Source organism: Merops nubicus, unplaced genomic scaffold, assembly GCF_000691845.1.
Source record: "Merops nubicus isolate BGI_N331 unplaced genomic scaffold, ASM69184v1 scaffold19060, whole genome shotgun sequence".
In the NCBI taxonomy this organism is placed as follows: domain Eukaryota; kingdom Metazoa; phylum Chordata; class Aves; order Coraciiformes; family Meropidae; genus Merops; species Merops nubicus.
Genome location: NW_008581083.1, coordinates 19392 through 35252, shown reverse-complemented (window position 1 = coordinate 35252; position 15861 = coordinate 19392). Strand labels below are relative to the sequence as shown.

Sequence of the window (15861 nt, the reverse complement as noted above, 5' to 3'; positions counted from 1 at the left end):
CTGCCTGATTCACTTTGACAGGGCAATCAGGCCCTGCCCTGGGTGACCACGTCCAGCAGGACCCACGTGCCCATTTCAGAAATGCTGCAGGGAATGGAGATTGCAGCTGGCCTGGTTACACTGGCAGGAAAAGAGAAGCCAAACTTCCCCCTGCCCACCCTGCCAAGGAGAGAAGAAATGCTCTAAGTTTGGAAAAATCGCTCGGGGAGGAAAGAAGAGGTAGAAGCCCCCCAGGCTGGTGTGTCCTGCCTCCTCCAGACAGCTCCTCATGAGTCAGCCTCAGGAGCATTTCTGTTTGCTGCTGTACAATCACTCCTCAGCATCGTTCTGCGCAGTAAAGTTGCCCCTTTGCTTTCCCATGACATAGAGTCCCCTGGCCCCAGGGCAGGGAAGGGGCAGGGACTGCAGCTTGGAACGCTCTGAGGTGGCCAGAACCAGCACAGCCTGTCTGAACAGGCTTCAAAACCACCTTGTGACCAGTGCCAAGCGTAGTGCTCAGGTCTGCTGGGCTTGGATCCACCACTCGCTCAACTGCCTCGTTCAGATCCAGGCAGGATTCATGGTGAATTACAAAAAGAAATGCTCTCACCTCCATCAGGAACAACAGAGATTGTTGGGTTTTTTCTTAAAAATTACCCACCATGCCCACATTTTTTACAAAATCATTTCTCAGCCGTGCACACACAAATAAAAGCACTGCTTCTTCTAACTCAATGGCTCAATTAATCTCCCTGCTCTCTGCACCAGCCCCGGGCTGCAGCCCAGACCCAGGCACCGGTGTCAGCCTCAGGAGCACATTCATCAGCTGCTGATCATGGTTATGGATGCACCCTGGAAAATAACTTACAGAAGGTGACAGCTGAAGGCTGGGAACAAGCCGATAGAAGGGACTCGGGGAACTGAAGCGTGGGGAGATGCTGTGAATGGCACAAGGCCACCTGGAAGCCTGGACATAGAGGTGGAGGCAGACCTGGCCCTCCTCAGCTTTGGCCCAGGGATCTGCTGCCAGGGAGCCAGCAGCTCCTCCAAGAACCTCTGCCAGTGGCCTTTGAGGCAGGCATTTGGGTCAGGGTCAGCCAAAGGGCCAAAATTACTCTTCATTACTGACTAGGAGCTTTGGCAGGGGAGAGGGACACATGTGGCCCATTACTAGGGGACAGCTGGCCATGAAAGGCAAAGACCAGCTCAGCCCTCATCCATCTGCTACCTGTAGGGAGACTCCTCATTCCTATCTCCCCACTCCTCGCAGAGTGGCTCTTTGGAGGTTTAGGTGTGCACTGGAGAGAAGTGCTCCTCAAGTAGCTTGAGAGAAAATAGAAAAAGAGCAAATATGGACACGAGTTTCATCTTGCATGTGCCACCATGGCCCTGAACAGTGACGGGTGATCTCTCTGCCTCAGGAGGCTGTGGAAAAGAGATGTACAGTCAGTGTGCCCCCTAGAACTAAGAAAGCCATTCCTAAGAGTTGAAAACTATTTACTGGAGAACAAACCTGCTTGGGAGAAAAGACTATATGCAACATCTGCTATTGACCCGATCACACAACTTTTGGTGGTCTAATGGGGTGTTCAGATGACCACCTGTCTCTCCATATGTCCCTCTTGTCAGCTAAGGCCTCCAGTGGCCTGAGGTCCAGGCTCACAGCCCATCTGTTTGTGCACATCTGTAGGGCAGCACTATCAAACAGCAGAGCAAACAGAGCTGCCCAACACCAGGACCAGCCCCAGACACCCCAGGGCTTCTCAGAGCCCACTGGTACTTACTTTGCTAACTTCTTAAAGCCAATGGCCCTCTTCTTGGTAGGTGTCCCGTTGACCCCTTTCCAGACATGGGTGTTCCAGGGGTCCGGCTAGAAGAGAAGAGCATCAGAGCTTTGAGAAATGTTGAATCTACAGCACTGAGCATTGAATTCCTCTAGTCATGAAGGGGAGGACTAGCTGGCCTCGTCACAGCTCTGTCTCCTGTACAGGTCCCTGATCCTTGGAGCCCCACGGGTTTCTTGGGGCAGTTGGGCAATGGAGTATGCACAGAAAAAGTGCAATAAAACAAACCCTTGCTGGCTTGTAGCAGTGTCTGGCCAGATGCTCTGAGGTGAGCAATAATAGGCCATAGGCAAAAACAATGCAGACAACTCCATAAGGGAAGAGATGATGGAAACACATCCAGGAGAAAAGGAGGCTCGGGAGAGACCTTCTCACTCTCAACAGCTCCCTGAAAGGAGGGAGCCAGGTGAGGGTCACTCTGTTCACCTATGTAGCAAGTGATAGGTCAAGAGGAAACAGTCTGAAGTTGCACCAGGGGAGGTTGAGGTTGGCCATGAAGAAAAACATCTTCCCTGAAAGGGCTGCCCAGGCCTGTGCCAGGCTGCCCAGGGCAGTGGTAGAGTCCCCACCCCTGGAGGGGTTTCCAAGCTGTGGAGATGTGGTGCTGAGGGACACGGGGCAGTGGGGACCTGCTAGTGCTGGGGGAACAGTTGGACCTGGTGGTCTTGAAGGTCTCTTCCAATCAGAATGATTCTAAGATTCTCCCCCTATAGTTTGTTTGGTTTTTTTTTTTTTTTCCTCTCCTGAGAGGCCCTTTGGGAAGGGGAGGCCAGTGAAGCAAGGAACAAGCACACAGAAGCTAATTCTGTGCCCTCACAGGCAACTGTCTGTAATCTGGGCCAGGAACCATCAGGGTTCCTGGTGGATTGGTTAGAGAAACAAACAGACTGCTCCTGGTTTGTGGTTGCTCCTTAAGGGCTCCTGACTAAAGGTCACATTGTGTAAAAACCACGGGAGTGGGGATGGTTGGCTAATGAGGGTTTGCTTAGGGCCCTTTTTTCCCCATGGTCTGAAGTGTTAAATACTCCAGCAGAAGGATTTCAGCCTGCTGCTTGGCCTGCTGGGCAGGAGTCCCCCCAGAAAACTGTTGGATCCTGAAGCTGGCAGGAGCCATCCTCCCAAACCTGGAGGCTGGAGAGCGGAGGGACTACCAGATCATCTCCTCACCTGGACATGAAAGGGCAAAATGAGGCACTTCCAAAGGGAAGAGCTCTGCTTAGTTCCCCTTTCAAGGGTAAAAGTTGGGGCCTCAGGTGTCCCATGTTCCCATGGAGGGACAAAAAGCCATTCCCTGGTGAAAAGGTGTGATATCCAGGGTGTTATGACACCACACTATGGGGGAATCTCAAATTAGACTTGTTCACAGACTTCAAGAAGCTGCCCCTTGAGGCAGTGAAGGGATTAGATGGTGTCTTTCTCCTTCCTGCATCTTCTCCAGCTCCCACCCTGCTCTTGGTTACACCTTTGGGTACAGAGCACTGGTGGGAGGTAGGGTGCAGATGGTACCTGGTACTCAAAGGAGGGTGTGAGACGGTAGTTGAGCATTTCCTGATGGAAAACTGGCGTGATGCTGCCAGACATGGGTGGAACAATCCACACCCAGTCAGCTGGACATCCTCCACGGCACCGGTACTCGTTCTCCATGTGCTTGATAAAGGACTCGGTGGCAGAGTGGTGATCCACAATGGTCACCTTGTCGCTCTGTTGGAGGGAGAAGGGAGCAGAGCCAAGGGCTGCGGGTTAATCCACACCGGAAGGCAAGAGTCAAGTTTTCACATTTGGAGCTGTTTGACCCAAATATGCCTCACTCCCATGGGCTTACAGGACTGTACCTTTGGAGATGACACAGCTGCTGACTCTAGTCTTCCCAAGGAGGCTGTAAAGCCCCCTTGTCCTTCCTGAGTAGATGTGCTGTGGGTTGACTGCTACTCCTGTTGTCATGGGCCAAGCAAGGACTAAGATGGCATCAACAGGATGGAGCATCTTCTGCTCAGCCCCTTGAGAAACTCTTTCATGGTTTGCACCACTCAAGAAGCAGCTCTGATCCAGCTCAGGGAAGGATTCCCACCCTCTGAAGTTGACTTGCCAAGAACTAGTTTTGCTACTCAAGCTTTAAGTGCAGGCAGGGGGAGAACCTGGGCCAATTCTTGCCTCCTGGATGAGACAGAAGGGCTGGATCTTGCCCCTCGGGGCACTCCCCCTGGACCAGCAGAGCTCAGCTGCTGGTAGTGCTGTCTTTGCAACATCCAGGGCATAGAGATTATTAAATTTCACTGCAGGCTCCTGGAACAGCCCAAAATTAGGAGGGCACAGCCCAGTTTCAGCTGAGTGTGTCAGCTGCTGTCATTGTCCTCGGGCAGATGTCTCCACACTTGGCCCATGCAGCCCCTGCATCCATCAAGCTTGACCCAAACAAAACAGAGTCCTGCCACTCAGGTACCTGGAAGCTGTACAGCACAGCGATGTTGATCTCCACCAGGGCCTGGTCCTTCCACAGTGAGGATGTTTTCCTCATATCCAGATTCATTTTCTTGGCCACTTGCTGTAACAAAATATGGTAGAAGGTGAACACTTGTAATGGCCAAGAACCGAGGTCTGAAGATCTCTGCCTGGGGAGAATGACCCAGACTGACACAAGGCAGCAATGAAGGGCTGATGTTTTGCCTTGCTCTGAGATGTGGTCCTGCCTTTCCCTCTTGGTGGCAAGAGCAAAGCCAGTCTGGCCTCCCTTCCTCCCCAATGGGCACGAAATGCTGCTAAAAAGGGCCATCAAGAACAGCTGCTTTTTGTGAGAGGAGAGGAAACAGGTGGGTCTGTGGGACAGTAAGGAGATGTTGGTGGTCCCTGCACACCTCCCCATACCAAACCCCCTGCTGCTCCCAAACTGTCCTTTCTCAGCCCATTTCTTCTACCTGGAGTGCTTCCCCCCAACACTCACACACACACATGGAGCAAGTCCCTCGGATGGGCAAGGGATGGCCACCTTGACGGGGGCAGATCCTCCACACCAACACCTCTCCACAGCTTGGCTTTGTCTCTGACCCACCCTGTCCCCAGTGTGGGGTCCCCAAGCCATGGTGGAGCACTGCAGAGGGGCCAGCTGGAGGGTCCCCATGGGCAGGCATGTCCCTGAGGAGTCACCAAGTGTCTCAACACCCTCTCAGCCCACCACATCTTAGCACTTGACCTCAATCAGGCACATGACCGGTGCCTGCTGATCCATAAGTTGCTTTGAGGTGTCTACAGGGGCTCAATAAGCATCACACCCATCACACTGTGTTAGATACCAGCTGGCCCCATAGGACACAAAGCAACTTGCCAGCCCATCACACCCTTGGCCATGTGGCTCCAGAAGAATCTAAATGCCCTACCTAAGGGAGACTTGGACATCCTGTACTCTCCCACTCAAGAAACTACTCTCTCAGTGTCCTGCCTGCTCCCCAGTAACTTCAGACCCACCCAGTGCAGCCCAGGAGGAGCTGATCTCCTGGAGGAGAGGGAATTACCTCCAGTATGTTGTAGCGAGAGTTGTCACAGTAGTCCCGGACCCCAATCTCTGTGCCCATGTACCAGCCACTGAAGGGACAGGCGGAAAACTCCAAGCCACCAATCTCGAGGAGCATGTTAGACACTGCTGGCAGACCATACCACTTGAGGCCCAGGTCCTTAAACCATTCAAACCTGCCGGGACACAACAGGGTTGGGCCATCAGCCACTCCCCAGAGCAGGCAGAGGGAGGGAGGAGGCTCCTTTGCCACTCAAGCCACCAGGACACGGAGCAGGATGGTTCCTGGAGGCAATATCTCCCTTAGGGCTCTTTGTGGGGAGAATGTGATACATCAGGAGTGTTGCAGGGTGGTTAAGTCCTGGCAGACTTCAAGGAGAGAGAAATCAACCCTGACACAAGGACACAACTGGCTTTCCACTTCCAGGCTCTGCCAGCTTTACATCAGAGTGGAAGGAAGACCTTGAAGTGTGTCTTGGATAAAGCACCCAAGCCACAACAAGGAAAAGCCAAGGACAGGAGGTGGTTTAGGGTGAAATCAAAGGAGCTCAGTCCTGCTGATCCCTTCAAGTAGTTTCAGAGTTTACTCTGACTTACTTGGGATGCCGGATGGGCACTTCCAGCACAAGCTCTGGAGGAATTTCGAAGAGTTCTGGGTCATTGCCATTGGCTTGGAGGAGCAGAGGCAGGATATCAAAGCGCCCATGTGGTGCCTTCCACCCTTGCTGAATGCAGATCTACAGGAAAAACAAAGGTGGGCTTAGAAGTCTCAGCAGGTCACCTGCTGTTCAAACAACCTGCTCTGGGTGAACCTGCTTTAGCAGGGGGGTTGGATGAGATGATCTCCGGAAGTCCCTTCCAACCCCACCATGCTGGGATTATGGGCAGGGATTTGCATGATACCAAGCAGAGTCTCCTGACAGCCTATCTGCTCAACCATTACAGTCATGTAACAACCTCCATCCAAGGGAGTTACAACACGAGGTTGTCTGTCACAGCCAACCCATGGACAAGTAAGAGGGATCAGGGCTGGAAACGAGCCTAGAACTAGATCCCCAGGGAGGGTCATGGCTCTGAAAAAGCTGCTTACTCTAGTGGTGAAGGAGAAGAGTGGGTGAGAAAGGCAGAAGAGCTGAGCAGAGCACTGGTGCTATGTGGGCAGCACTAGCAGGCAGCAGCAGGAGCCCAAAATCTCATTTCTGACTCCCCCTGGCCCAGGCCAGCGGTGGGGACACACGTCCTCCTGCAGCCCTTCCCTCAGCACCACCACCTGACCCCTTCTCCTCCAAAGCAACATGAGATGAGAGTCCTTCAGGGACCAACTCCTGCAGGCGTGGAAACAGCTTTTGTTCCTGGGAAGACACATCCACGGGCGAGACCAACTCGGCTGCCCTCGGTGGCACTGTGGCGGAGCCAGCAGCCCCCTCCTCGCTCCCGGCCCGGGCAGAGCCCCCTGGCTGGGGTGCCCAGGGAAGGGTGGGTGGAGGGGGTACCTCTGTCAGCTCCACGTTGGCGGGGTCCCCCAGGACGGTGCCGTCGGGCTGCTTGTAGCCGGCGTAGCGGAGGAGCTGTGCGTTCCAGATGCGGAAGTCGTGCTTGCCGTCCGTCCGCTGCGGGAAGATGGTGATGGCAGACCTGGGAGGAAGAAGGCAGCTCTGGTGGGTGCTGAGGGCAAGCAGGAGGAACGGCGAGGGCGAGGGGTGCCCCTGCCTGCCGCCACCCCGTGCGCCGCTTCTGCTTCACCCTTGGACGAGCCCCCGACGTTTGTTAAATTTCCTTCAGCGGTGGAAGTCATGGCCGGGTGTGCTCCAGCTCTGGAATTTGAGGGGTTTCATAGAATCATGGAATGTTTGGGTTGGAAGGGACCCAGGTCATCTAGTCCAACCCCCCTGCTATAAGCAGGGACACCTCCAACTAGATCAAGGTACTCAGGGCCTCATCAAGCCTGGTGGTTTTGCTGGTTACCAGCAACACAGCTCCGAACAGAAGCTGGTTGTTTGCATGGGGGTTCAGATAGACCTGGAGAGCTGACCGTGCTCTGCATTTGATTCAGGATATAGGAAAGGAGAAATAAGTGGAAAATCTGTCCTTTGAGGTCCCACATTGAGCAAGAAGAGCTATACTTGGACCAGCAGGACACCTTCCCCTGATATCAGGTCCCTCTAATGCTCCCCCAGGATGGGTGCTGGCTACAACCATCCTGCTGTGCAGCAGCTGGTAATGGAGACAATACAAGCAGAGCCCAGAGCTGGGTGGACACGTAACCAGAGGCCTTCAGATCTAAACCCTGGTGACTCCCTGGTGGCTCACCTGAGGTTCCCTTTGTTGGTGGCATATTTGATGTGGTTGCAGATGTAATTGAACATCCCATGGGCTGTGGTGCAGTCCCGGGCATCAAACACCTGAAACAGTGGAAGCAATTGTGGTGATGCTACAGGTTGCTTCAACTACTAGGGCAGAGCCAAGCAGAAGAAACACATCACAGGGAAAGCCCTAGAGACCACCATGACTTGTTAGGTGTCTAAAGCTCCATAATTATGTGTTCACCACCTTTACAACACATGGATCCAGCTGCACTTTCTGCTTTGGAGAGGAGAGTCATCAGCTGCTCAAGCAAAAACCTCCTCAATGCAGTGCTCTCAGCCTGCTGCTGTTCCTATCTTATCCACCAACAGTTTGGGTTTCTGCTCTTTGTCTCTTGTAGATCAAGACTCAAAGCTGAAATAGGGCAGGTATCAGTCAGGCCTGAGCTCCATTGAGAGCATGGGGATTACAGAATCATAGAACACTTTGGGTTGGAATGGAGCATTAAAGGTCGTCTAGTCCAACCCCCTTCAACTAGAGCAGGTTGCTCAGAGCCCCCTCCAACCCATCCTGGAATGTTTCCAGGGATGGAACATCTACAAAAGAATGAGGAAATCAGGAAAGAGGGTCGACAAGAGGCTTGAAGACAATTTCTTGCAGAAATTACTCCCCAGAAGGTTCAGATATGCCAAAAGGAACAGTGGAAGAGCTGAAGGCTGAGCTGGAAGAGGAGGAGGCATGGCCTCTCACCCCTGGGCAGTGCCAAACCCTGTGAGGCAGCCCCATGAATAGCTCAGCAGAACTTCAGCTGTGCTCTGGGTTAGAGGGAGACATCAACTCCATACCAACAGATTCCACTGGAGATCACTAACTCAGGTCCTACCATACACTTCCAGCCAGTCAAAAGGACACTGAGCTAAATCTTTTCCTGTCATAGCATCTCTGTACCAAGGATGAGAGTGTCCTGCTGCCTCTCCAGGCAGAGCAATAGTTTTGGAAGCAGCATGTCAGCTACTGAAGCAATATCTGAGATTGGAAAATCTTCTCTGGAGTGCCAGCTTCCAGTTGGTCCCGTTGCAGACACAGACACCTAAGCTACACCTCCCACACGGGTGCTTTTTGAGCTCTCCCTGACTTCCCAGACATCCCCAAAGCGGTCAAGGAGACAGTAGCTGCTGTGTGCAGAACACCCCCAGCTCCACCTCTGGTGTGCTTGCCCACATATTTGAAGTTTTGCCTCTCCAAAACCTCAGTGCACCCTTTGGCGTGCAGCCTGCCAGGTGGTTTCCAGCTGTGGTGGTGCTCACCTGCAGCTTGGACCACTGGATCCTGCCCACGCAGCGGGCTGCGTTTCTCCAGGCGTGCTTGGCTCCGTAGATCAGCTCCGTGTCACGCAGCTGGTAGGTGTCAGTGCTCTCAATCTCCTTGGTCACTTCCTCCAGCCTCTCCATGTGGGCCTTGGAGCCAGACCTGCACATGTGGGGATCAGAGGAGGTGGCAGTCAGCAGCCTGGGTGGAGGGCAGGGAATCCTGCAGCTCTCCACCTGCAGATGAACTCTTTCTTTCTTAAGCACATGTGCACATACACACACACGTCTTCAGACAACAAGTGTAAATGAATCATAGAATGGTTTGGGTTGAAAGGGACATTTAAAAGTCATCTAAGTCCAACCCCCCTGCAGGGAGCAGGGACATCCCCAGCTAGAGCAGGTTGCTCAGAGCCCCAGCCAACCTCACCTGGAATGGTTCCAGGGATGGGGCAGCGACCACCTCTCTGGGCAGCCTGGGCCAGGGGCTCACCACCCTCAGCAGCAAAAATCTCTTTCTTCTCTCTAGGCTATATCTTCCTCTCTTAGTTTCAAACCATCCCCCCTTGCCTTGCCACAACAGGCCCTGCTAAAAACTCTGTCCCCATCTTTCTTTTAGACCTCATTTAAGCATTGAAAGGCTGCAGTAAGGTCCTCCCAGAGCCTTCTTTTCTCCAGGCTGAACAACCCCAGTGGGAGAGGTCAGTGATTTGCAGAGGTACACAACAAACACTACGAATGACACTCCCCTGGAGAAGCAGCTGAATGTGGAGCACTGCAGTCTCACCCTGCTTTGACTCACAAGTGTGAAAGATCAGATCATATCTCAGCATAAGCAGCAGCCAGGGCCTGAGACCTTCTCTGGTCAACACTTACCTCTTTATGGAGGAGTAGTACTGGTCAATGAAGTCCTTAGCCAAGAGGAGCAGCTCCTCTTTTGTCCTGGTATCTTCTGACTTGCGGATGTGCTGGCTGGGGGTCATTACTGAGCCCATGCAGATCTGCTCAGTGCACGCGGTGGCCTGAGGAGACACCACGAGACAAGCATGCCTTGAAATCAACAATTAGCTGCAGAAACATTGGTGGCATCTTTGACAAACTGGGACAATTTCAGCTTATTGCTTTCACAGCCCTTGGTGACGTGGAAGTCAGCTCAAGGACGTGCAGTCATCTCTTGTCCCACCTGATATGGACAATCAGGGCTCACTAGACTCCTGCTCCAGCTTGGTGTGAAGTCATATACTTTTCCTGATCTGTCCCAGATAGGGTCACCAACCTTATTACAACAAAGGTTTGAATTTCAGACACCAGTGGAGACAGCAAGACTGGCCTGAATTCATCTAGTCCTGTGTTTCCATCTTGGAAGCTCTGTGATCGACTCACTTACGCTCAGATAACATTGTGCTGGTCCTACCAACTCTACTCACCATGGCTGTCTTCAGGTGCAGAGTGTCGTGAAGCACGGAGCCTGTCTCCCAGTTCTTGATTTTGACAAAGCGTGGGCATTTGGAAGGGCTCCCATTCACTGTGTGCTTAGTTGGGGACTGCCGCCCGGGTGGGGGTGGCTGGACAACAGTGAAGACCAGGCACAAGGTTAATATTCAATGAAACACAGAAAAAAGGCCACAGCCACAAGCAGCATCTTGCATCAGTGGATGCCTGCGCTTAAATCCTACTGATAATACAGTGAGACAAGGTATTTAATCTGAATTTTGGCAGCTTTTGGGATCCTACAATGGAGTAACCAACTCTCAATGCAGCTGGGAAGTCACCTCTGTTCAAAGAGCAGCCAAACTTGTGGAAGGGGAGTTAAAAAACAGAAACAGAAGTGACTTAGGAGAAGGTTGTGCTCAAGTTTTCTAGTGGAAGACTTACATTTTACAACATGTTAGATGTTTCTTTTTAAGGAGCATCCCTGCTCATGTTTTACACGTGCCAAGCTCTGCCTCATTAATACGAGCACTGTGAAATAGAGCTAACAGCTGATAGTTCCTCTGAGCAAGCCAAAGGCACATCTCCTTTGATATCAGTGCTGGAAGATCATAGGAATGAGGATGGGTAAATTATGCAAATGGGGGGGTTGCTGAATTATGCATAGTTGGATTAGTTCAGTCTCAGCTCTGAACCTCCATCCCTTCCTGATGCTCAGTGTCAGGGTGTGCTCATCCAGCACCTCCTGGGTGATACACCAACAGAGTGAAGAGCCTCCAAACCAGCAGTAAATACAAAGAACCTCCTGAATGGAGTCCTGGAAAAGCACTATTTTTAAGTTTTGTTTTGTTGTTGTTTTTTTTTTTTCAGTTTTGAGGCATCTGACCTGGAATATGACAGTGGCAGTTCTTGGGATTTTTTTTTTTTCCCTCGTTTTACTCTTTCAAGAGACTTAAACCATTCCTGAGCAACATCCTGTGCCCTCTGAACCAGCCTGGGCCACGCTTAGGACCAAGGGGGATAATCTGCTGTCTTCTTTCTGATCATGATTGCTCAGAGTAGCTCTGTAAGATGGGTAAAAATTAGCCAAAACCTGCTGTTTAAAAATACAAACAAACCCCACCCTCACCTAGACCTCTACCTGCCAGACAGAAATGAGAAGTACCAAGCAGAAGGTGTTGTATCCAGCACCACTTTTTCTACTCTGAGGTAGTTTGATTTGCTGACAGGTCTTCAGTGCAGCATAGATGATGTGCTGCTAAACAACATCTTGCTGGAGCAAGTATGGCCCAAGACTGTGTTAGGAATCCAGATGTAGCAATGAACCCATCCTTGGAGCAAGCAAGCTCATGGTCCAAGCTGGTGGACAGCAGCTGCTTAATGTCTGCCTTCAGATGTTCTACCTTAATCCTTTCCCAAAGCTGGTCCCTTTCACAGAATCCCAGCATGGTGGGGTTTGAAGGGACCTCTGGAGATCATCTCCTCCAACCCCCTGCTCCAGCAGCTCACCCACAGCAGGGTGCCCAGAGTCACACCCAGGTGGGTTTGGAATCTCTCCAGAGCAGGAGACTCCACAGCCTCTCTGGGCAGCTGCTCCAGGCTCTGACACCCTCACACCAAAGAAGTTTATCCTCCTGCTCAGGTGGAACCTCCTGGGTTCCAGTTGGTGCCCATTGCCCCTTGTCCTGTGCCCATGCCCCCTTGTCCTGTCATTGGGCACCACTGACCAGAGTCTGGCCCCAGCCTCTTGCCCCCCAGGGGCCCTTTAGCTCTTGCTCAGCATTGATCAGATCCCCTCTGAGTCTTCTCCTTTCCCGGCTGAACAGCCCCAGGGCTCTCAGCCTGCCTCAGCATCTCTGTAGCCCTTTCATTTTTGTCTTTTCCCTGCAGGAACCAGGAAAATGGGAATCTGCTGAAGAGAGCAAAATCCCTGGGATCCCATCCTGGCTGGAGCAGCCGAGGTGACAACACCTACAAGAAGCAGAGGTGGCAAGTCTGGCAACCACATCTCAGAGCAGCTGTGGAGAGAGAGACACACAGAAAAGGCTGGGAAAGAGCTCCGTATGTGCACATATGCCTCCCCTGTGTGGCAAAGCAGAAGCCAAATATTACCCCTGGTTCTGCCTAGGAGGTTGTGCGAGATCCCTTCAAGTTTTAATTAGGCAGTTGTGATATTAGTGACTCAGGAGTGGGACAAACGGAGAGACTAACGTAGCAGTTGGGGTGCACATGCATTCTGCAAATGCCTTTTACAGGGGAGCACTTATCAGCGAGCAGCTTGTGAGCTGTCTGCAGCTCCTACAGACCGGGGGGAAATGCACCCAACAGGGAGCATCTCCCTCTCTGCTGACCTGAGTGTCCTCAGCCTCCTCGGCTGGGCATTGGGAGTCCCTGCAACCATGGCACCTCCTGCCCTGCTGAAACGCATCAACAATGGGAGAACAAGACCTGCAGTGTCAGCCCAGCCCGTGGATATATTGGGATGCTGACGGCTCCTTCCAGCCTGCCTGGACCCTGCTAGCTGAAAGTGTGGGTTTTGCTTTGATAAAGCTCTAAAACATCCTTACAAGTGTGGAGCTGCTCTGACTCCCCACACACACACACAGGCACACAAACCCCCAGCTCCCCTGCAGCTCCTAACAAACCAGTCTGCACATATTCATGCAGGACCTGGGCTGGGGCAATCACAGCATCTTTCCAGCAGTCAGGTTTAGGATTAGTGGGGTTGGGGTCCTGGGAAACAAGGAAGACCCCCTGTGAGACTTCACAGAAAAAGAGGGATAAGGATTGCTGCCCAAGGGGTCTTTCAGCACCTTATTCTGAGCATCAGTGAGAATTCCTCACCTGGCCAAGTGAACCCACCAAATCCTGCTTTAAAGAACAACCTGCATAAAAAGCTCATGCTTGGCTTGACTTGCCTCTGCATTAACAGTATTTATTGTAGCTTGCAAGGAGTTCAGTTGCCTTGACCACACACAGCCTGAGGAAACAGCTGCAGGGAGCACGGGGAAAAAAACTCCACTGCCTCCAGAAAAGCAGCCGTAACGATTTGGGGATGAGAAGGATAAAAAGAAGGCTGCACATCTAGTGGAAAAAAATATATTAAAGAGTTTAATAGCAGCTTAAGACTGAGGGTTTTGGCAGCCCTAACACAGAGAGAAATTAAGCTCTGAACACAGAAGGTTATAAAGTGCTTATAGTAACAGACACGAACATGGAAGGAGCTTAGCAAAGGAGGCAGAAAGAGAAGGTCTTTCCAGAGCTGGGGCAAAGGGACCAGAGCAGTGACCTGTCCTCGGGTGAGACGGGCTCCTGATACCTGCCACAGTGCATTAACCATGCAGAGAGACACGGGGCTGCCCAGGGATGTCTCTCTAGGAGCTGAACAAAGTGTTTTGCAGCTCTTGGATCCACTTATTTCTTTGTGTTGATGTCGGATGATACCCGTCGTAAGGTTGTCCATGCTGCTGGGAGACCTGGCTGCAATCCTCAGCTACAGCCAGGCATGGGGAGAATGAAAAATCACTCCCAGCTGCATCCAAGCACTCAACCAGGTTGGTTAAAACCACGCAGTAAGTCTGGCATGGTCAGAAGTACCTCAGCTACCCTGCATGTGCATCAGCACGTCCCCTGAGTCTCCAACACTGTGGGTCCTGCAAAAGTGTATGGGAATGTTGTTCTGCTCAGGAGCCCCAGGAGAACAGGGGCACAGGGCAGGGTTAAACCACCACAGCCAAAACCATGTCATGGGCATGAAGGGTCCATGTCACCTCTTGTGACCTCACGCCCTGGTTCTGGTTTTGTGTCTTGCAGGATTCCTGTGACATCGGAAAACCTCCACTGACAGAGCCGTGACCTGGGACGTGCTGCTGGACACTGCTGGGTATCGAGGCCAGGCTTGACATCTGGGTGTCAGCCACACCAGAAGTGGCACCCTCCCTGCAGTGACATGCATGTGGCACGTCAACGAGGAATGGTGCAGGGGAGCTTGTTGGAGCTGGGAAGAGGCATCAGCCAGAGTCATCTGCTGGGGACATTCCTGAGCTGAGGAAATACTGATTTTCTCAGAAACCTTCACCTGACCACTAAATCACTTTCCTCCCCTCTCTGGGAAAATGATCCTTACTCCCTTGAGAAATATGGTGGGGTGAGGAGACCAAATGGTCCCCAGACAGGTCCCCAGTGTCCTGCCCTGCTGCTGGTTAATCCCATCAGGGAGACACGTTTCCCTGAAGAGGCTTGGTGGTGCTCACGCACGTCATGTGCTCCCCGAGGTGATCTTTCTGGCCTGGCAGGGTCTAGCTTACGTCTCTAGCTTTGCTACAAACGTGGAGTTAATCCACTTTTGGCGAGGAAGCCTGAGAATTTATGTCTGTGGAGTGTGAGGAGATGAAAAGGCACCGCACAACCTATTATCTGAAGTGCTCGATTGAATTACCATCACATGAATCAAAACGACTTTAACGACGCAACTCAGCTTTCTGCCACAGAAAGGGACAAAAGTCCCGAGGGAGGTTTTGGTGGCTGCATTCCCATCCCCTTGGGTGAAGAGCATTGTTCTCCCACGACTTATACCCTGCCTGAACCATGGAGAATTTGGCTTCTACACCAAAGGGGCCTTATGCCCCATCAGCTCTTGGGATCAAAGGTCTTCAAGGGCAGTGCACGTAGTCTGTGCAGGATCTCTAGCATTAGAGCTCACCAGGATGGGTCACAAACCCCCAAGACTCCTTCCCATCCAAAACAGCACAAGCCATGGGCTCTTACCTGCTCCGCTTCAGAGTAGGGGTTGTTGAGGACCATGGGCACGTTGCTTTTCCCCCACAGGTCACCAGGGACACGGTCCTTCTCCATCTGTTGCTTGTTTTCCCCTTCCCTGAAACTGAAGGGTTAAAAAACCTTTTTGGTCAGCTGGATGGAGAGTGGCTGGGTGCTGGGACCAGAGGGGCAGGTCCTGAAGCCGTCACTCCAGGGCCCACCCCAGGTGCTGCTCACAGGAGTGAGAACTTGCAACGCCCTGCAAGAGGGGAGGAAACGCTCTGCCCTGGCCAAGGAGATGAATCACCACGGTGAGGGCAGCCCAAACAATCCCAATTTCACCGTGTGGGTGAGCACAGTGCCTGTAAAACAACAGGAAACCTCTGTCCCAACACTGGATCTCGTGGGGTTACACAACCAGACCCTCGGCACCCTAAAACCTAAACTGGAGCCCTGCAAAAGCAAGGAGGGAGCTGGGGAAAAGAGAACTACACACGTTTCCAGCTGCAAAACCTCACAGCAAAACCAGCTGGGTCTGCAGGGCAGCTTGGTGTTTGTGGGCAGAGGAGAGGGGGAAAAAAAACCAAGAAAAAACACATTGCTCCCAGGAGGGAGAGGCAGCAGCTCGCTCTCCTCTTCCTGACCTTTACAGATGCTGCAAATGCCGGTGAGCGCCAGCGATTTTACTCAAGGAAAGTGATGGATTGTCTCCTCAGAGCTGGGGATCTTGCTC

The 15861-nt window shown here is 52.3% G+C and overlaps 1 protein-coding gene across 2 annotated transcripts in view; it reads right to left on the bottom strand.

Annotated features, from left to right (window-relative positions):
- NOS1 (nitric oxide synthase 1 (neuronal)) overlaps positions 1–15861 on the bottom strand; it is a 38174-nt gene that overhangs the window by 13067 nt on the left and 9246 nt on the right. The window contains exons 2-12 of one of the 2 annotated variants that reach the window (XM_008948699.1): positions 15138–15252; positions 10367–10504; positions 9816–9961; positions 8940–9102; positions 7639–7730; positions 6822–6963; positions 5926–6065; positions 5330–5504; positions 4264–4365; positions 3330–3524; positions 1764–1849 (exon numbers count right to left, since the gene is read on the bottom strand). In XM_008948699.1, the coding sequence (XP_008946947.1) occupies positions 1764–1849; positions 3330–3524; positions 4264–4365; positions 5330–5504; positions 5926–6065; positions 6822–6963; positions 7639–7730; positions 8940–9102; positions 9816–9961; positions 10367–10504; positions 15138–15252 (1494 nt within the window). The remainder of the gene's footprint in view (positions 1–1763; positions 1850–3329; positions 3525–4263; positions 4366–5329; positions 5505–5925; positions 6066–6821; positions 6964–7638; positions 7731–8939; positions 9103–9815; positions 9962–10366; positions 10505–15137; positions 15253–15861) is intronic. The other variant, XM_008948705.1, reaches the window with a different exon arrangement.